The sequence below is a fragment of the Schistocerca serialis genome, chromosome 1, assembly GCF_023864345.2.
Source record: "Schistocerca serialis cubense isolate TAMUIC-IGC-003099 chromosome 1, iqSchSeri2.2, whole genome shotgun sequence".
Lineage (NCBI taxonomy): Eukaryota > Metazoa > Arthropoda > Insecta > Orthoptera > Acrididae > Schistocerca > Schistocerca serialis.
In genome coordinates, this window is record NC_064638.1 from 1,138,950,110 (window position 1) to 1,138,973,045 (window position 22,936).

At 42.1% G+C, this 22,936-nt stretch overlaps 2 protein-coding genes across 2 annotated transcripts in view; both read right to left on the reverse strand.

Moving 5' to 3' along the window:
- Positions 1-20,358, reverse strand: part of LOC126459498 (putative inorganic phosphate cotransporter) — a 67,257-nt gene extending 46,899 nt beyond the window's left edge. Inside the window, exon 1 of the mRNA XM_050095864.1 lies at positions 20,280-20,358. Coding sequence (XP_049951821.1) covers positions 20,280-20,357 — 78 coding nt within the window. The 5' untranslated portion in view covers position 20,358. The remainder of the gene's footprint in view (positions 1-20,279) is intronic.
- A 690-nt stretch (positions 20,359-21,048) lies between these two features.
- LOC126455945 (sialin-like) overlaps positions 21,049-22,936 on the reverse strand; it is a 194,820-nt gene continuing 192,932 nt past the window's right edge. Inside the window, exon 11 of the mRNA XM_050091705.1 lies at positions 21,049-21,120. Coding sequence (XP_049947662.1) covers positions 21,049-21,120 — 72 coding nt within the window. The remainder of the gene's footprint in view (positions 21,121-22,936) is intronic.

Consider the following 22,936-nt stretch of genomic DNA (forward strand, 5'->3'; position numbering starts at 1 on the left):
TGTCAATAGTATGAATACCAATTTACCCTGTTGTTAAAATAAATTTTTTATCGGTATTTTGATGTGAAGATATTCCACGTTTACTCTATCTTTTTATGTGAACTAAATAAAGTCGATTTTATTACATTTTCATAATTTATGGAAAACCCAGTATCCTTCAGATTTTGGTCTACAATCTGGTATCCAGCTAGATAGTAAACTGCGCCAGACAGGACTGTTACTGGATAGCTGTTGCATATCCGTTTCATCTCCAGTCACTATCATTGACCCTTAAAATAATGATTTCTACTTCTTGTATTAATATCATAAAATGAGATTTTATGTGTCAGATACAATGATTTACTGTGAAACGCTTACAGCGTATCAAACAAACTCTAATTTCTACGTCACTGAATTAGATTATCAGTAAAAATAGGCGTTTCCTCTTAGCAGTAGGACTACATAAGAATTAAATGAATGGAAGTAACTTTAATAGAGATATATTTGCCAAAGAATTATGTAAAATAATATAATACAATTATCAAAGAATAATATATGTTTTTTATTTTTATTAAATATTGGACAGAGAAATTAAGGTAAAGACATTGAATTTCGACTGATATTTAACTTTTTGTGACTATGCAAGTTTCAGAATTTTTTCAGATGCACAAACAAATTGAAATGTAGATGAATAACTTTAAAAATTGTGATGTATGATATTTTTCTGCTTTTTTTCTCACATGTGATTGTAGAACACAACAGTAAAACAGTAATTATGACTGTTCTGCGCATTTGTGGTAAGTTACTGAATAAAGTCCAAATAATCAGATATCTGTGATCTCATTTTCTTAGTAATCACTTTTTGTCACTTCCATCCTTTCTAGTTAGTTGCAATAAATTTCTAATTTCTTATGTAACTAAAAGAAGGAATATGATTTGGAACTGAAGATACCTTTGGAAACAAATTGACAGTGGTAAGTTCTGTTAATTCTGATACTTTTAGAAAGATGTCTATAAGAAGTGCAGAACGTTTGACAAATGAATGATAAAATTAATCAAGTTGTTCTGAATAAAGATAATGTGTTTCTATGTTTAGAGAAGAGTGTAGGTGATTCGCTTATTGCATTTTGGGAATAGTCCTCAAGAACATTTGAATGAAGACGTTTTCCATTTTGGGTTAAAAACATCTATGTAAATAAAAATCAACTGCTGTGTGTATGAAAGATCGTCACTTGAGAACGACTCCAGCGGTTTAGCTGCTTTTTTTGTTTTGTTCGTAACTGCTGGTACAAGGTTTGTGAAAGAAAATCCAGCTGAAAAGTCGGAAATTTGGATGATATTTTTGTATGAAAATCTTGATGAAAGAAACGTGACGGACGATTTGACAGTTACGCTGCACATTAATTGATAAAAAATAAGTATGACGTTCAATTTTACAGTTCTACTGTTGCATGTTTTCATAACAACGACAACGTTCGCATTGAATATTGATACGTAGCAAAAAAAAAAAAAATACTATTGGAAGCTATAATTCGGTATGTTACTGGTGGTGATAAAATCTTTGGTGTGTTGCAAAGACTGGATTCACGTCAGTTCGTGGTAATTTGGTGTATTACAAACATTTGACTTCAGTTTTTGGTTAATTTCTTTGGGAAAAATGCCATCAATGTGGCGTTGAAATATCTAATGGCTTATACGCAGCCCAAATCAACTACATGATCGTCGACTCAATGAGATTGACGAAGAACGTAGACAGCGCTTGGGGGCAAATCGAATAAGAATTTCTCGAGCGATATCCATTATGACTCCGTAACGTCGGATACAATCGAGTTCGCTATAAGTCACACAAATCTGAGGGCTGTAAATTCAACTAAATACTTAGGGATTACAATTACAAATAACCGGAACGATCACATAGATAATATTGTGGGTAGAGCAAACCAAAGACTGCGATTCATTGGCAGAACACTTATAAGGTGCAACAGGTCTACCAAAGAGACTGCTTACACTACTCTTGTCCGCCCTATTCTGGACTACTGCTGTGCGGTCTGGGATCCGCATCAAGTGGGACTGACGGGTGACATCGAAAAAGTACAAAGAAAGGCAGCTCGTTTTGTATTATCGAGAAATAGGGGAGATAGTGTCACATACGTTATATGTGAATTGGAGTGGCAATCATTAAAACAAAGGTGTTTTTCGTTGCGACGGGATCTTCTCATGAAATTTCAATCACCAATTTTCTCCTCCGAATGCGAAAACATTCTGTTGGCACCCACCTACATAGGAAGAAATGATCATCACGACAAAATAATTTTCTCTTTTAATTGCTAGTGTCTTTACTGTCTATCATTCCTCTCAACACCTATAAACCGTATTCTTTGATCTCCCCTTCCCTATAACCCATTCTTCGTTCTGAAAACAGTCCTTCCTTATCTCTCGGTCCTAAGATAAAACGAACTGTGGCACACATCTAAGTAAGAAATACTTTGTAAGCCTTTCACGCTTATATTTTGCACTTCTGCACTTCTATTCATTCCCAGATCCCGCCCTCCTTCCTGTTATCTGTCCCTTGACATCTGCATCTACATCCAAATGAATACTCTGCAGTTCATAATTATGTGCTTGGCAGGGGGTTCTGTGAGCTGGTGGTTTAATCTTGTATTGATGTGTAAAACGTGTAGGTTCACATCTCACGTCAGGCGTAGATTTTTAACACACACAAGTAACTCTCCTTCACCCCTAGTAACTCCAAGTGCAGAACGCCAGTAAGCTCCGTAGTTCAATATCCTCAGTAAAGATAACATCCCTTCGCTGCCGACTGGGGCAGAGCGGCATTCGTTTGAGCTGTGACAGATGGAGAAACCCCGGAAGGCATAGACTCTGTCACCGGCAAGCCGTCGTAAACTAGAAAACGTATTTCATTTAATGAACTAATGGCCATGTAAGTTCACAAGGCTCTTACTTTATTTGAAACTGAGACGTTGAAAATTGTGGTGCTGGACTGGGAGTCGAATTCGATTTTACTGTGTTCCCCAAGATTGCAAACTCTTCTGGGCCTCCTCGAAAGGCACTTATCTGGTTTCGAATCCTGATCAGCACAAAATATTCATTATTTCATTTCAAGCCCTAGCATGTGCACTCCGAACTACTAGTAAAAAATACTTGCATTTTCAACGTCTCTTCGTGCGGTGTCAGCTGTAACGTGTTCGTTTCAACTCACAGCCACATGATGAGTTTTTCATTAGAACATTACAAGATCAAATGTTTCCTTACATCTTTTCAAGTTCAAGCATTCCTCTCGATCCTACTGGCGGAAACGGATTTGTGTTTGACGTTGTGTTCGTTGTGATCACCAACGACGATATGTTGTGGATTCAACTTCTAGCCAGCAGAGTATTTTCCATCACATCATTGAAAGTACAAATATGCTACTCCTAGCTATTATTGGAAAAGAATTTGATAGTTAAAGTGTCTTCATGACCACGTGTGCGGGGTTTGAATTCCATTCAGCGCAGAACTTGATGTCTAACTAAACATGCGCACATCACGCTACTGGTGAACCAACAATAGCTATTTATCGTCTGTTCCTGACAAGAAAACGACGGCGCTAGATGCTGGGTTCCAATCCCAGTCAGACAAAAACAATTCTATCGTCATTTAAGGTTCCAGCATCTCGCTCTTGGTGAAAACATTTGATATTTAACTTCTGATTTTACGTACTTCGTTAACAATCCGATTAGGTGCTGGGTTCGCATCCCTGTCACAAGATTTACATGATGGCATTTCAACTTTAAACATGAGCATACCTTGTTCCTTGTGAATGACACCATATTAAACGTCGTTGGGGATAGTTCCCAGGAAGGTAACTGTTATGACAGGATTCCCAGTTCGGTGCAAACATTTTCGTCATTTATTATCAGGATCTGAATTGATAACTGATACTGGTGCAGACGTCTATACTTCACGTCTCTTTATGCCTAGTGATCGGGTCTCAATAAGGCACAAACAAAGCTTAGCTTGGTAAGAAATGGCTGTAGCTGTTGGGTTTGAATCCAGGTCCAGAACGACGACGTTGGTCATGTCATTTAAAGTTCAAATTTTTGTACACGTAGCTGTTGATGTGTTACGAGAACAATGATATTACTGGCGATTCGCTGTTAATGTTGAGATTTCCGTAGAGTGCTTGTTGCCGTTAATCAAGTTTTTTTACTGGTTCGTCCAATATCCAGTTTCCATAGCCACTCGCCGTTGAGCGACATTCAGCACGTGGATGGAAAACCTTTTCGAGAGCGAAAAACATTTTTCCAATTCCCATACAGCTTTGTAACTCCATATATCGTCTCAAGTATTTAATTTTGATTACGGATTATTGTATGATATATGTAAAATAATCCGTTTTCTCAGATCTTTTGGAATGTCACTTGTTGCAATTAAGGTTAGTTTATGAGTGTTATGGGGTGTCTCATCGCTAAGAACGTGTTTTCTAATATGTTTTGTATGACAATATTAGTTGACGCTTAGGCTGACTGCCATAAAGACCTTTGGTCTCTAGTAGTCTCTTGCGGTACCCATTGTGTGTAGTCAAACGACTGTACCGCATGGGGTTTTGGTGATTAGAGGACCTGCAACACAGTTACGTTATGTTGGCTGTATTCGGCCGTGACCCACTTTTTTTGCTGTCAAGTGTACGTCAAAATCGAAGTGGATCGTCTGACATATAAAGTTTAAATCAGAAAAAATTGCACACAGCAGAATACATTCATCTGCTTGATATCGTGAATGTAGCTGGAATTGCAAACAATGCCAGCCGACTACCATTTTTTCAGTGACGTATGTTACAAGCGCCAATAAGGTCGATTAGACTAATTCATCACTTTGACTTGCAACGCAAAATGGATCGAAATCACGCAGCTGCTACTACTCAGTCAGCAGTCCAGAGGTCACCATGATATTGCAGCACGCGTATTCACAAGGCGCCTTTAGACTTCATTACCAGATATCATGTCCTTGGAGACGTGCGACATTCTATGTACTCTGGGGACTGGCAGAGAATAGGACTGCGCCTTGCACATATTCTCCTGGATCATCGAGAAAATAAGAACGAATGAATTTGATGCTTACAGTTGCGCGTTAATTCCGGATCCCGAAAAAGGTCCAGAGTTGTCTGAGGTACTGACTACGAATACGATTCATGGACAGCGTGGCGATGACAACTGGGAATCACTGCGCTTGATCGAAAACAAATGCTCCAAACGTTATCCGCTTCTTTATTGGCTGACACATTCGTAGGAAGTGACGGATACCCCCTGTATTGTGGTCTCTCTGGACAGGACAACGACATAGCAATAACGCTGGGAATCAAAAATATGGACGTTGTAGTTGGCAATAGCTGGATTCTTCCATAAAAGCCTCTAATTTTCAAAAGATTCAAATTGCATTGCAGTGTTTAGTACTGCAATTCTGTCAAATCCATCAAATAAGTACGTCACGAAATGAAGCGACATGGCTCTATTTGATATTGCAGCTCCTGGTGCCAACGACGAAGTTTCGGAATATCAGATGAGAACATATGGCAGCAGCAATTAGGCGGTTTGGAGAATCTTTTCATTCTCCATACGTGACCGTCATCCCACTGTGGGCCATTAACCTGTTCACCTCGAGAGTGGACAACAAGTTTATTTCATGGCAGCAAACGCAGCGCAGAGAGCTAAAGGAGCACCGGCGGCAACGCTGACAAGCTTCTTCACGAAATGCGCAAGTCATCCATTTGCAAGAACACTACTTTACTCGGAGACGCCGAGTTATTTCGCGTAGAACGTGTCATCAAAATAATTCCGATGTCAGAAACACCGAAAACCTGTTCCTGGATACGTGAATGTTTACTCAACCAATGGATTGGCCATTCGAGCAATGAAGAATGTTTTGATCTGCGTTTGTTATTATTTAATGTTCGTGGACCGAATTCATTTGAATTTTTAAGAACTGTCAATGGCGTATTGTGTGCTATATGTGGATAAGTCTGTCAATGGTTATACTTGCTCAAGGATGAGATTCATTGAGGTCACACACTCGCTGATGCTGTTATTTCGTGTACTGCGCATCAAATGCGATCACTTTTTGCCATCACGTAGAGCATGCTTTTCATCGAAACCACTTCATTTGTGGGTCAAACACAAAGATAATATAATCTGGCTGAAGACATCCTGCATCGAGTGCGTATGACAACAGCGTATTACGAACTTGAATTTTACTCAAAGAGCTACAACGAGGCATTGACTTCTATACAGGATTTGCGCCAGATGAGGTTCGGAAAGATGTTGCACGAATTAGGAATACCAGCACCGAATCGCCCCACGCACTCTCCATTCAGTCGAGAAACTGAACGAAAACGGCAATACGATCCAGATGCTTTAAGTCAGTCAGATCGAACACAGGTCCATCTTTTGAATCAGCAGCATAAAACCGCGTACGAAACATTGATGACAGTAGTCAACGACAGATGTGGAGAAATCTTCTGCCTCGATGCACCTGGAGGAACTCTCAAAACGTTCCTAATTTCATTGAGTTTAGCTTAGATTCGCGCACAAAGTCAAATAGCGCTGGCCGTAGCAACATCTGGGATCGCTGCCAAATTGTTAAAAGGAGCACGAACAGTTCATTCTGCTCTCAAACCGCCACTGAATATGCAAAAAAATGGCTCTGAGCACTATGGGACTTAACTTCTGTGGTCATCAGTCCCCTAGAACTTAGAACTACTTAAACCTAACTAACCTAAGGACATCACACACATCCATGCCCGAGGCAGGATTCGTACCTGCGACCGTAGCAGTCCCACGGTTCCGGACTGCGCGCCTAGAACCACTAGCCCACCGCGGCCGGCCTGAATTTGCAAACGATAGATGAGTTGACGTGCAACATTTGCAAAAATTCAGCAACGGCAAAACTACCACAGAATTACGAAATAATCATTTGGGATGAGTGTAGAGCAGCGCACAAACAAGCATTGGGGGTACTCTGCATCTACATCTGCGTGATTACTCTGCTATTGACAGTAAAGTGCCTGGCAGAGGGTTGAATGGACCACCTTCAAGCTGTCTTTTTACCGTTCAACTCTCAAACAGCGTGTGGGAAAAGCGAGCACTTAAATTTTTCTGTGCGAGCAATGATTTATCTTATTTTGTCGTGATGATCATTTTATCGTGATTTTATCGTGAGCCCTATGTAGGTGTGTGCCAACAGAATGTTTTCGCAATAGGAGGAAAAAAACTGGCAATTGAAATTTCATGAGATGATCCCGCCGCAACGAAAAACGCCTTTACGCGATTGCAGTCTTTCTCGGCGTATTCCACTGATGAAATCTTCTCAGGTTATCAGCCGAGTGGTGGCGTCGTCTCGTCGCAACATTCCAATGATTTTCGTACCCATTATCTTCGCCAGAAGATGATGGGTACGAAACTCATCAAGACGACGCCACCACTCGGCTGATAACCCGAGAAGAATTCATTAGAAAAACGCCTTTGTTTTAATGACTGCCACTCCAGTTCACGTATCATATCTTGTATCTCCCCTATTTCTCGATAATACAAAACGAGTTGCCCTTCTGTGTACTTTTTCGATGTCATCCGTCAGTCCCACCTGATGCGCATCTCACACCGCACATGAATACTCCAGAATAGGGCGGACAAGCGTGGTGTAAGCATTCCCTTTAATAGACCTGTTGCACCTTCTAAGTGTTCTGTCAATGAATCACAATCTTTGGTTTGCTCTACCATCAACATTATCTACGTGTTCGTTCAAGTTTTGGTTATTTGTAATTGTGATCCCCAAGTAGTTAGCTAAATTTACAGCCCTCAGATTTGTGTGACTTATCGCTTAATCGAAATTTAGCTGATTTCATTTAGTACTCTTCTTTATAATTCACACTTTTCTTTGTTCAGGGTCAATGGCCACTTTTCGCACCTCACAGATATCTTATCTAAATCATTTTGCAATTCGTTTTGGTCATTTGATGACTTTACAAGACGGTAAATGACAGCATCATCTGCAAACAATCTAAGACGGCTACTCAGATTGTCTCCAATGTCGTTAATATGGATCAGGAACAATAGAGGGCCTATAACACTTCCTTGGGAAACGCCGGATATTACTTCTGTTTTACTCGATGACGTTCCGTCCATTACTACGAACTGTAACCTTTCTGACAGGAAATCACGAATCCAGTAGCACAACTGAAGCGATATTCCGTCGGCACGTTGTTTGGTTAGAAGACTCTTTTGAGGAACGGTGTCGAAAGCCTTCTGGAAAACAAAAAATATGGAATCCATTTGACATCCCCTGTCGATAGCACTCATTTCTTCATGAGTATAAAGAGCTAGTTGTATTTCACAAGAAAGATATTTTCTGGATCCGTGCTGACTATGTGTCAATAAATAGTTTTCTTCGAGTTACTTATTAATTTTCGAACACAGTATATGTTCCAAAACCCTACTGCAAATAGAAGTTAGTGATATAGGCCTGTAATTCAGCGGATTACTCCTACTTCCCTTTTTGGGTATTGGTGTGACTTGAACGATCCGTTGCATATAACTGCTAAATATGGAGCTATTGTATCAGCATACTCTGAGAGGAACCTGACTGGTATACAATTTGAACCGGAGCCCTTGCCTTTATTAAGTGGTTTAAGCTGCTTTGTTACACCAAGGATATCTACTTCTATGTTTCTCATCTTGGCAGTTGTTCTTGATTGGAATTCAGGAATATTAACTTCGTCTTCTTCGGTGAAGGAGTTTCGGAACACCATGTTTAATAACTAAGCTTTAGTGGCGCTGTCATCAGTGACTTCACCGTTGTTACCGCGCAGCGAAGGTATTGATTACGCCTTACCACTGGTGTGCTTTATATATGACCAGAATCTCTTTGGATTTGCTGCCAGATTTCCAGATAGAATATCGTTGTCGAAATTATTAAAAGCATCTCGCATTGAAGTACGTGCTATATTTCGAACTTCTGCAAAACTTTTCCAGTTTTGGGGATTTTGCGTTCTTTTACATTTGGCATGATTTTTTCGCTGCTTCTGCAACAGCGATCTGACCCTTTTTGTGAGCCATGGGGAATCAGTACCACCACTTATTAATTTTTGGGGTATATATCTGTCAATTGCTGTCGATACTATCTCTTTGAAATCATTCCACATCTTTTCTACACTTACACGATCATATCGGAAGGAGTGAAGACTGTCTCTTAAAAATGCGTTAAGAGCGTTTTTATCATTCTTTAAACAGATATACTTTGCGTTTCAGTTTGATGGTTGTAGAAATTACGGCATTCGTCACGATACTCACTATTCGTCCAGGATTATTTATTGCTCTGAGCTTAAGTATGCTTTCGCAACCATTTACGCTTCGAGTGGGCTCATGAACTAATTGTTCAAGATAATTTTCTGGGAAAGCATTCAATACAATTTCAGTTGACGTTTTATGCTTGCCACCGGCTTTAAACGTGTAATTTTTCCAGCATATCTAGGGTAGATTGAAGTCACCACCGACGCTAATTGTATGAGTTGGTACCTATATGAAATGAGACTCACGTTTTCCTTGAACTGTTCGGCAACTGTATCTTCTGACTCGGGGGTCGGTAAAACGATTGTCAGGTATAACCTCTAGTTTCGCAGGAACTATCTACTTCAATTTCGCTAGAAGGCAACTACTTCTGACAGCAATAAATACTCCACCACCAATTGTATTTAATCTATCCTTTTCGAACACTGTTAGATCGTTTGAAAAAATTTCGGCTGAACTTATTTGCGACTTTAGCCAGCTTTCCTTACCTGTAACTATTTGAGCTTCAGTGCTTCCTATTAGGACTTGGAGCTCTGGTTCTTTCCCAACACAGCTACGGCAATTTACAGCAACAACACCGATCGTTTCTACAACTACCTTACTGTGTTTTACCTGCCCTATTTTAGACAGACGCCCTTTCTGCGGTTCCCTGAGACCCTCTACCCTAAAAAACCGCCCAGTCCATTCCACACAGCCCCCGCTATCCGTGCAGATGGTGAGCTCTGCCTGAATCTCGCAAGCGAGACTGGCAGTGTTTACCATTTCCGCTTGCCGCCCGAAACCAGAGAGAATCTCCTCCAGCCCAAAGCGACACACGTCATTGATACCGACATGAGTGACCAACTACAGCTGGCTGCACCCTTTTCTCTTCGTGGCATCCGGAAGCACCATTTTCACATCCGGAATGACTCCAACCGGTGTGCACATAGAGTGAACATTTGCTTCCTTCCCCATTACGCGCCTAACGTTGGAGCTCCCAACTACCAGCAAATCCACTCTTTGTGGATGTCCAGACCTTGCTGGCCGAGAAGCTTCCTCTGGAACAGGGTGGACGACTACATCCATCTTAGTGACATCGTCAGCCACAGATAACGCCCAAAACCTATTCATCAAGCGAACCAGGGAGGCCCTATGATCGGCCTCTTGGAAAGTTTTTCTCTGCCTCCCAGACTTTAGAATGGTCTCCCACTCGACCACAGGTGAGGGGTCAACCTCAGTGCAGGCAGTACCTGGGGTGGCCACAGCAGTGGCCTGATCAGGGCACACGTGGGATGGGATCGACATCCATTGCATCCCTGCGTCCGCCCGCCCCCCTCCCCCCACAACGATGCCCCTTGGCAGTAGTCTCAAGCTGTGTGACAGAAGCCAACGCAGCCTGGAGCTGTGAGCGAAGGGTCGCCAACTCAGCTCGCATCTGTACACAGAAATCACAGTTCCTATCCATTACTGCAGTCACTCTTGTTAAAAGCTCGTAAAAATATGTAACAACGAACAGCGTACTCGGCTTATTAGCAGCAGGAATTTGAAGTGCGCTCTCACTAACGATCTAACCGATACTGATTTACACTAACCAAATCAAACAAAAGCCTATACGATACGAGGGCCGTTAACAACAGCAGTACTGTATGCTAGCCGGCCACAGTGGCTGTGCGGTTCCAGGCACTGCAGTCCGGAACCGCAGGACTGCTACGGTCGCAGGTTCGAATCCTGCCTCGGGTATGGATGTGTGTGATGTCCTTAGGTTAGTTATGTTTAAGTAGTTCTAAGTTCTAGGGGACTAATGACCTAAGATGTTAAGTCCCATAGTGCTCAGAGCCATTTGAACCATTTGAACTGTATGCTACGCTGTTATTAAAATTAAAATAAAAGTTTGTGCCCAGTAAGCACTCGACCATGCAAGAAATCACAAAAATAATATAATAACTACACAGGTATGTTAAAATAAGTCACTCCTGTTGGATGCTCGTAAAAATATATAAAAAATGAATGGTACACTCGCTGTATTAGCAGCAGGAACGCGTGGTGCTCTGCCTGACGGTCTATGCGACACTCGATCTACTGTTGAAAGATTTGCATAATAATCTGGACCCCTTTTAAGGTACGATGGATCTGTTCGCCAAACGCTGCCGGTCATTCCAAGATCAACAGCTGCAGATGAAATGAACGTTTGTTTGAAGTCATCGACTTTGCGGAGATATGTGATAACTCTCAAGTTAACAACGAATATGCAACTTGCATTACAAAATGACGGATCGGTAGGAGAGTTTTCCACACAATTACTATACATTGCCAATGGAAAAATTCCGGTTGACGCTTCCACTGGCCTCATTTCGTTTACAGTTATTTCTTTTTCAATTCGCAACATCAAATGAATATTGATCACGAAAGTGTTCCCTAGTATTGCTGAAAATCACAAAAATTGTTTGGTTGAGGGAACAAGCCGTTTTGGCAACGAAAGATAACGACTTAGACAGTATGAACATAAAAATTCTGTCAAATCGCTGGAAAAATTGCATTCGTTTAATTCTATCGATTCCATTACGGATCCAGATGAAGTCTGTAGTTATGCAATTGAATTCCTGAATTCAGTGGATGTGCCTGGAATGACAGCAGCCAATTTGCAGCTCAAGGTCGGCTCGGTGATATTCATGTTGTGCAGTCTAAACCAACCGAAACTGTGCAGTGGAACAATATTAGCTGTGAAGCTGATGAACAACGTGACTGGAGCAACGATATTCGTGGGAAAGTTCAATGGTGACGCTGTTCTGAATCCAACGGACTTGCCGTGTCCAGTTTCGGGTTCGCCTTACATTCGCCATGACGATTAACAAACAGCGACGACAGTCGTCGGAAGTGTGTGGAATAGGTCTTGAATTGGCGTGTTTTCCCTTGGGCAGCTGTACATAGGGTTCTCAGAGTCGGTACACCATCGGCGCTATGCGTTTTCTCTCGGCACGGAAAGACCAAAAATATCGTTCATCACCACACGTTGCATTGAACGCAATAAAAACACCTAAAATTATTGTCAACACAATAATTTCCCAGTCCTGTCATTTCAGTAAATTCATTATCTTTCTGAAATTGGTTTGTTGCATTTTTCACAAATTCAAGGAAAGATTTTATTATATGAATCCCTCCTCGACAGACAGACGGACAGACCGACAGACAATTCACAGCCTCAACCACTGGCGATTTATAGACAAGATAAACAATAAACGCTTTCTGTTACACCGGCTCCGAGAAAGAACATGCTAAGCCGTGCTGTAAAAATGTGCGGTTTTGCTTTCCTTTAAGCAGGTTTTGCTTTCTTTTAAGCAGTCTTCTTAACAGAAAACAAGGAAGTAGTGTTTATGGCTAACTTTATAATCCTACCTGTTTGTAGATTAAATCCATACGAAACGCTGTCATAGAGATACTATCCCCATGTATCCAGGAGTTGAATAGGTCTCTCTCATATAAAGTGTGCTACGGATTCCAACCAATTTACCCATTTATTTTGACTTCTGATCCCAATCAAGGTTCCGATTCAACAACAATAAATAACGTCAGAGAGCGGGGGGAAGAGGTGGACGGAGAAAAGGATAAAAATGGTTATAAAGAACTTTTCTTTCTTTCTTTCGCTTTCGCCATTGTCCCACAGCGATCGTAGGGTCGGCATGGTTACAACGGATTTGGCAATGTTAGTTTTAGGGATGGCCAGATGCCCTTCCTGCCACCACCCGTACCCCCGAGGCCGGAATCAGTGTACCCTAACTGTCTGCATCTAGTGTAAAGCGTGAAATAGTGTGGACGTGTTTCAAATGTCGGCGACGCGTGTAACTGAGGTGGAACGTGGGGACCAGCCCAGTTTTCACCTATCAGGATGTGGAAAACCGCCTAAAAACCACATCCAGGCTGGCCAGCACACTGGCCCTCGTCGTTAATCCACCGGGCGGATTCAATCTGGGACCGGCGCGCCTATCCAAGTCCAGGAAGCAGCGCGTTGGCACTCTCGCCTACTCTTGAGGGTAAAAATGGTTATATAGAACGGAAAGGATGATATAGACAGAAAGATGAGGGAGGAGGTGATCGATAGACAGTGTGTGGGATAAGAGAAGTACAGGGAGCAGTGGGAAGGTGATGGACAAAGATGGCAGTAGGAGGAGGAGATGGACAAATGGAGGGGGAGGAGGAGAGGGATGTAGAGAGAGGAGGGGAGAAGGAGATTAGGACGTATATCCAGCTCTCATAGATATTTAGCAACTGCTAAGAATTGCCTGTTTTGCTAGTCTTCATTATTAAAAGAAAGAAATTTCTTTATGAAATAAAAAAAAACTTCCAGCCCAGAATGAAAAAAAAAATACTTTGTTCAAACCATTAATCACGGCTCTGAAACAACTTTAAGAGAACAATTAAGAATTTAAATATTTGAATCATGGAAGGCACAAAAGTAAACTACTTTTTTCTTGCTCTCATATGTACTAGGCTTTCGGTTTACAATTTTGGATTCGTCATAAATGGTTTCACACGTAAATCAGGAGTTAAAAATGACGGCACAAAAATCTATAAAACGTAAGGAAAAGCACAAATCTTTATTTTGAGAATGGTACAGTTAATGTGTGCTTATTGATTCTTATATTCGAGAATAAAAATGATAATTAAGTGGCAAGAAGGGTACAGACAATTTCAAAATAGTTTTACTTTCATCTGAGATAATTTATATGGCTGTAATAGCATCTAGAAACTTGGGTGCTGTCTTAGGTGAAGCTATGAATGTAGATCTTGAAATAAAAGTAATGAAAGTTCATCATTGCTGAAACTGGAAAGATTCTGGAAGGTTTTATGTGGATCATCCAGTAGTAAGTTTCCCTATTTTATTTCCCTGCAAAATAAGCAAAGCATGACATTCGAGGACTGGCGAGCTCGACTGATATGTGTTGAAAACTATCACACTGGCTTACCACGATTACCGCAGTATCTTGCCAGTACGCTGCCAGTTAGCATGGAGCTACCACTAGAAAGTTCGTCGACTTGAGAGCTGGACTATGTTATTCGGTTTTCTGCAGCAAACCCACAATCCACTGTCGATATACACTCCTGGAAATGGAAAAAAGAACACATTGACACCGGTGTGTCAGACCCACCATACTTGCTCCGGACACTGCGAGAGGGCTGTACAAGCAATGATCACACGCACGGCACAGCGGACACACCAGGAACCGCGGTGTTGGCCGTTGAATGGCGCTAGCTGCGCAGCATTTGTGCACCGCCGCCGTCAGTGTCAGCCAGTTTGCCGTGGCATACGGAGCTCCATCGCAGTCTTTAACACTGGTAGCACGCCGCGACAGCGTGGACGTGAACCGTATGTGCAGTTGACGGACTTTGAGCGAGGGCGTATAGTGGGCATGCGGGAGGCCGGGTGGACGTACCGCCGAAATGCTCAACACGTGGGGCGTGAGGTCTCCACAGTACATCGATGTTGTCGCCAGTGGTCGGCGGAAGGTGCACGTGCCCGTCGACCTGGGATCGGTCCGCAGCGACGCACGGATGCACGCCAAGACCGTAGGATCCTACGCAGTGCCGTAGGGGACCGCACCGCCGCTTCCCAGCAAATTAGGGACACTGCTGCTCCTGGGGTATCGGCGAGGACCATTCGCAACCGTCTCCATGAAGCTGGGCTACGGTCCCGCACACCGTTAGGCCGTCTTCCGCTCACGCCCCAATATCGTGCAGCCCGCCTCCAGTGGTATCGCGACAGGCGTGAATGGAGGGACGAATGGAGACGTGTCGTCTTCAGCGATGAGAGTCGCTTCTGCCTTGGTGCCAATGATGGTCGTATGCGTGTTTGGCGCCGTGCAGGTGAGCGCCACAATCAGGACTGCATACGACCGAGGCACACAGGGCCAACACCCGGCATCATGGTGTGGGGAGCGATCTCCTACACTGGCCGTACATCACTGGTGATCGTCGAGGGGACACTGAATAGTGCACGGTACATCCAAACCGTCATCGAACCCATCGTTCTACCATTCCTAGACCGGCAAGGGAACTTGCTGTTCCAACAGGACAATGCACGTCCGCATGTATCACGTGCCACCCAACGTGCTCTAGAAGGTGTAAGTCAACTACCCTGGCCAGCAAGATCTCCGGATCTGTCCCCCATTGAGCATGTTTGGGACTGGATGAAGCGTCGTCTCACGCAGTCTGCACGTCCAGCACGAACGCTGGTCCAACTGAGGCGCCAGGTGGAAATGGCATGGCAAGCCGTTCCACAGGACTACATCCAGCATCTCTACGATCGTCTCCATGGGAGAATAGCAGCCTGCATTGCTGCGAAAGGTGGATATACACTGTACTAGTGCCGACATTGTGCATGCTCTGTTGCCTGTGTCTATGTGCCTGTGGTTCTGTCAGTGTGATCATGTGATGTATCTGACCCCAGGAATGTGTCAATAAAGTTTCCCCTTCCTGGGACGATGAATTCACGGTGTTCTTATTTCAATTTCCAGGAGTGTATGTTGGGACTTAACGTCTGTCTATGGGAAAGGCTGTGTTAGCATTCGCATGGCAATGAGACATGAGTCCATCATTCAGCACCTGAGGCGAAACATCAGAGCAAGGTATGGAAGAAACGTGGCGAAGGTCACAGATTCCACAGAGAATATAATGTCAGTCCTCTTTTGGTGCTGTCAGAGGTCGTTAATCGTTCACTACCTGCCTCACAACACCACAATTAATGCAGGGAAGTACTGCAATGTCTTGATGAATCTGCGAGCTGCCATCGAACGAAAATGTCGCGAATTTTTTTCTTCCCCTTCATTACAATGGTCGGCATCACGCAGTTCGAATGACCTAGGCGGAGCTCGGAAACGTCAACAGGGAAGTGTTCCCGCATCCTCCATATTCACCAGATTTTACCACAAATGATGTTCATATGCGCCCTCAGTTCAAAGGTCGTCTCGAAGATAAGCACTTCGACAACGGTGATGAAGCCACATTAACAGTGGAGAACTGGTTACGAGCGCAGGACCCAAAATGGTACAACACTGGCTTGAAAAAACTTCGATCACGTTACGAAAAACGCTTGGAAAAACGTGTCGACTATGTAGAAAAGTAACAGAAGCATTATACAAAGTCAATAAATTATTTCAACATGATAAATTGTCTGCAATATTTTTTATAAAAGTAGAGAAACTTGCTTATTTGACACGCCTGATACTTTTTAATTAAGGATTTTCAGGTTTAATGCATTGGTACTTTAATGGTTCTTTACGTGACCATTACGGCACTCCAACCCCAGTTCTCGATACCAGTAATATCACACTACTTTTCTGCGAAGAAACACATATTTTTGTGACAATATTCACATTTGGTTTTACTAATGTATAGTTACTCAGATGTATCGATATATTACGGTGATATGGTTCTTGTGTGTATTCATTTCTGTGAGACTGTCATAATCTTTGACTTACTTGTAACCGTTTCGGCGCGAATGCGCACAGACCAGTCTTTGTCTCACTTTGCAGAAGTTAAGTTGTTATTTCGCTTTGTAAAAGAACAGTCAAGTCTTGTAGAATGAGATTTTCACTCTGCAGCGGAGTGTGCGCTGATATGAAACTTCCTGGCAGATTAAAACTGTGTGCCCGACCGAGACTAGAACTCGGGACCTTTGCCCTTCGCGGGCAAGTGCTCTACCATCTGCGCTACCGAAGCACGCCTCACGCCCGGTACTCACAGCTTTACTTCTGCCTGTATCTCGTCTCCTACCTTCCAAACTTTGCAGAAGCTCTCCTGCGAACCTTGCAGAACTAGCACTCCTGAAACAAAGGATACTGCGGAGACATGGCTTAGCCACAGCCTGGGGGATGTTTCCAGATTGAGATTTTCACTCTGCAGCGGAGTGTGCGCTGATAGGAAACTTCCTGGCAGATTAAAACTGTGTGCCCGACCGAGACTCGAACTCGGGACCTTTGTCTTTCATGGGCAAGTGCTCTACCATCTGAGCTACCGAAGCACGACTCACGCCTGGTACTCACAGCTTAACTTCTGCCAGTATCTCGTCTCCTACCTTCCAAACTTTGCAGAAGCTCTCCTGTGAACCTTGCAGAACTAGCACTCCTGAAAGAAAGGATATTGCGGAGACATGGCTTAGCCACAGCCTGGGGGATGTTTCCAGAATGCGGGTTCGCAGGAGAGCTTCTGCAAAGTTTGGAAGGTAGTAGACGAGATACTGGTAGAAGTAAAGCTGTGAGTACCGACCGTGAGTCGTGCTTGGGTAGCTCAGATGGTAGAGCACTTGCCTGCGAAAGGCAAAGATCCCGAGTTCGAGTCTCGGTCGGGCACACAGTTTTAATCTGCCAGGAAGTTTCATATCAGCGCACACTCCGCTGCAGAGTGAAAATCTCATTCTGGAAACATCCCCCAGGCTGTGGCTAAGCCATGTCTCCACAGTATCCTTTCTTTCAGCAGTGCTAGTTCTGCAAGGTTCGCAGGAGAGCTTCTGCAAAGTTTGGAAGTTAGGAGACGAGATACTGGCAGAAGTAAAGCTGTGAGTACCGACCGTGAGTCGTGCTTGGGTAGCTCAGATGGTAGAGCAGTTGCCCGCGAATGGCAAAGGTCCCGAGTTCGAGTCTCGGCCGGGAACAATGTTTTAATCTGTCAGGAAGTTTCAGTCAAGTCTTCTGTTTGGTTAAAGTGGAAATTAAATATATGAAGATTGATACAAAACTGTTTTATTGATGATGCGACAATTAAGAAGAGGTAAATGTGAATTTACAAGAAGTTTAATAAAAATGTGGATCGTGAACACCAAGTCAAAAATTATTTCCACCATACCATTGTTCTGATCTGGGATTGTTTGATCATCAAGAATTTCCTGAAAAACGCATTTTTAGGTCTTCAGTTATTCCTAAAATACAGATCTGGACCATCTAGTAGTCAAAGTGGAATCACCGTAGAATCAACAAGATGAGCCATAACAACTTCGACGAAATCTACGTGGGAATCCATTCAAGGTAAGTGCCAAAATTAATTACTTTTTTGCAGTGACTTCATTATTTCCATTCTGACGATACCATCCACAGTCAATAACTTTGTTGTTGCCCGATAAAGCGAACATATGCTGCGTGTACAACATTATTAATCTGTTTTCTAACCTACTTTGCAAGTGGTGGTATTGTTAGAGTACTATACTGTTGTAAATATTTCTAGATATTCATATTTCTAGATATTCATATTTCTAGATATTCATATTAGATACAGGCTCCCAGGTAGATGCTATTTTTCTTGACTTCCGGAAGGCGTTCGATACAGTTCCGCACTGTCGCCTGATAAACAAAGTAAGAGCCTACGGAATATCAGACCAGCTGTGTGGCTGGATTGAAGAGTTTTTAGCAAACAGAACACAGCGTGTTGTTATCAATGGAGAGACGTCTACAGACGTTAAAGTAACCTCTGGCGTGCCACAGGGGAGTGTTATGGGACCATTGCTTTTCACAATATATATAAATGACTTAGTAGATAGTGTCGGAAGTTCCATGCGGCTTTTCGCGGATGATGCTGTAGTATACAGAGAAGTTGCTGCATTAGAAAATTGTAGCGAAATACAGGAAGATCTGCAGCGGATAGGCACTTGGTGCAGGGAGTGGCAACTGACCCTTAACATAGACAAATGTAATGTATTGCGAATACATAGAAAGAAGGATCCCTTATTGTATGATTATATGATAGCGGAACAAACACTGGTAGCAGTTACTTCTGTAAAATATCTGGGAGTATGCGTACAGAGCGATTTGAAGTGGAATGATCATATAAAACTAATTGTTGGTAAGGCGGGTACCAGGTTGAGATTCATTGGGAGAGTGCTTAGAAAATGTAGTCCATCAACAAAGGAGGTGGCTTACAAAACACTCGTTCGACCTATACTTGAGTATTGCTCATCAGTGTGGGATCCGTACCAGGTCGGGTTGACGGAGGAGATAGAGAAGATCCAAAGAAGAGCGGCGCGTTTCGTCACTGGGTTATTTGGTAACCGTGATAGCGTTACGGAGATGTTTAATAAACTCAAGTGGCAGACTCTGCAAGAGAGGTGCTCTGCATCGCGGTGTAGCTTGCTCGCCAGGTTTCGAGAGGGTGCGTTTCTGGATGAGGTATCGAATATATTGCTTCCCCCTACTTATACTTCCCGATGAGATCACGAATGTAAAATTAGAGAGATTAGAGCGCGCACGGAGGCTTTCAGACAGTCGTTCTTCCCGCGAACCATACGCGACTGGAACAGGAAAGGGAGGTAATGACAGTGGCACGTAAAGTGCCCTCCGCCACACACCGTTGGGTGGCTTGCGGAGTATCGATGTAGATGTAGATGTAGAAGAAAGATGTAATTTTCCCGTGTAAATGTGGATACATCACGAAGATCAAATTTATGGTAGTGCCCAAATTTCAGATCTACTCACAAATTACAATTCTTCTACATATCAACTTGGTTATAGTGTTGTGCAGTCAGCCTGCTCCCTAGACTTATTACGTGAGATACCTGTTTGTGTTTCTCTATACCCAAGGATTGCTGCCACACCTACAACTTGCTGACGTCTTCAGGATGCTTCTGCAACAATCTGGTTTGCTTAATGTGTTGTACAGAATCCTGTTTTGTATCATGCATATCTATTGGCTATATTGATATTGTGTATGCCGGAGGCATACTGTGAATCCCACACATGCTCCATGTCATGTCTTACCATATCATATGTGTCTGTACGTATATATCATGTGTCACACCGATGTTAAGACACGTCATAGTCCACAACTTAGCGTTGTGATTGATATTGTTTCACGGATCTCTTAACTTGTTACCATGAGTGAGAGTCAATTTAACTGCAAAATGTGAAGTTGTGAAGTGTGTTAATGTAGTTACTCTGTGTGCTGTGTGCGGGACAAATACTACACGAATAGTGTCTTACTGGTAAGGATGTCACAGCTACATACCTGAGCGAGACCCATGACTACTCTGAACGCACAGACGAGCACCACACCGCCAGTGTCTGCAGCCACCTCTGTGAGCATGGTGAGGATACCAGAGAGGATGATCGAGGCTGAAAACAAGTTCTTCGAATTGAACCTGTCCGCTGCCCACCCGGCAGGCGCCATTATCACCACATAGCCCCAGAAGAAGGAGCTCAGGATGGTGCTAGTCTCAGATTGGCTCCAGCCGTAGTCCTTTGGACAAATTAAGAAAACCATTCTCTTATCTTTGATTATTCAGTATTTTGTCTACATGTGAGAAGTGGTTTATGGTGTTGACTTAACAGATGTTGCAGGATAATCGTCAGCATACCTTCAGGTTGAAAGAGTAAACAAGGCGAGCCACATTATTCAAGACTCAACACTAGTGACGAAACAACTATGGAGCCACTAAGATGTCTGTAACTCAATTTAGTTGAATTTGCAACAGGAACCCAGACTATGGTCAAGTATCAGGAAGTAAAGAACCAGGTATTTATCGTAATATGGAGAAAAGCACATCTGGACAGCTGACACAACCAAGTCTTTGTTTGAGAACTAAGGTAGTCTATAGACATTATTTCCCAACCCAGGTTTCTCAGCATCTCAAACATAATTCGATTATACTCCATTACCGACGTTTCATTTAGCATCTTTTCAAGAAAGTATCCATTCGGTTCAACTGCCTATCCAAGTCCATTGGAGTTCATGCAGAGCTACAATTCAATTCGCAAATCCTGAGGCATTTATTTCTTTAACTTATTCCTGTTGTATCCATATTTGATACTTTCATTTCACTTTCCAGCTCCAGTGACAATGTTTTCGCCTGTTTAGCCAAATTTCGTATAGCAGTGCGTTGATACACGAGTAACTTGACAAGCGTCATGTCCTGAAATAACCGAGTTCCCTCGGAGCAGTATTCCCATTGTTCTTTCAGACAGACCGGAATACCGCTTTCCCAGTGGCTTGCATGTCGCAGTAGGGGCTTCGACAAGCCGCAAATAGACGCCACATATTCCATCTGCCAACTTTTGTATTCCATATATTTATTATAGAACTAAATTCTACTCTTTCCGAAAAAGTTCCATAATCGATTACCGATTACTGAAGCAAAGTCGTTCGCGACGCATAGCGACATACTCTTTGGCATTTATCTAGAGTAACACAACCAAAATTTAATTTTTTATACATGAGACAGGTATATAATAGCAGAAGAATATTACTGACTACTTGCTGATTCCGTAGATACCGTACAATCCTTCAGAAATTGTATTTTAGGATTCCTATAAGATAGCCGTTTTCCTAGTTCTCTAAACAGTTCATTACCTCATATTTTGTTAACGTGAATTGAGAATCGATAAGTATGAGAGTTCAGAATAGTACAATAGGTTTCATGAGGGATCTACACTTCTGGCTCCTTTCAAAACTTTTTCCTCCATTTTCTTCATAGCTGATATTAAAGCAACGATTTTATTGAGAGAAGGTGGCATTTTCCATTTTTGGTGCATTAATTTTATTTATTCACAACTAGTTTCGGGCTTCCAGGCCAGTCTTTAGTGATTTTGAGGTTCTGTATAAAATACGATATGTTATATTACCCCCATGGATAGAAATATAATGGTGTGACTGCAACAGAAAACTGAAATGAGAGTGTCTTTGAATTTTTTCTATTCATTTTGGTTCACAAATGTTGCCTTCTTTTTTGACAGCGTGACATTTACACAGGTGTTACACTAATCTAAGATAAATTGGTAAGCATGGAATAACTGGAACAATAATTTCAAATAAAAAGTTGTGTATTTATTTGTGTAGAAAACAAATTTAAAAAATAATAAGAAAAATAGCAGTATCGGAAATGACATAAAATAAAATAGAAGTAATTATTGAAGTGTATGGTGACGTGAGATCATATTTCAACATTTCATTTTATTGTCTAGATGATCTCTGATTGGTAATTAGCAGAATGTAACTGAAGTTATCCAGGAATTTTGTATTCTGAAGATCTATATACTCATTAAGAAATGTATCAGGCTACCTTTTCAAATGACTGGATATTTCGATTTCTTCTGAGATATTCATTTTATTCCATTTCTTAGCATAATGTAAAATTTGGATCTTTCCATTAATGTTTTTGAATGTTGCTTAGGAGATGTAGTGAAAAGGTACTTGTACTGACACCATTACATTTTTGTGCTCTTTGAAATATACCCGAAAGTTTCTACAAATTTCCTCAATGAATACTCTGTCACAATCATCACATCAAATTTTGTGGATCTCTGACATTAAATGGGTCTGTTGTAGTATGTTTATATCACTAATATTGTTTTCAGTATGGGACCTAATTTTGATATCTGTATTTTTAAAGGTTTTGGCTGTTTCACTTGAAATTATTCCTTTAAAGGGCAATACAACAAATTTAGTTTTTTGTTTAGCTCCCTCTCTTTCTACAGTAATTTTATTTCCTTCTGATTTTTGCTTGATTTTCTTTTCCTATGTATTTTTTATTTGTCTGCAGTTTGAAATAATGTACTTCAGATAAATTTTCTGGTATCGCTAATTCTTGTTTCATCTCATCTTCTTCAAGATGAGAATTTATCTCCATATCATCGAGTGAAAATTTGTCTTCTATGCATGTCTGTATG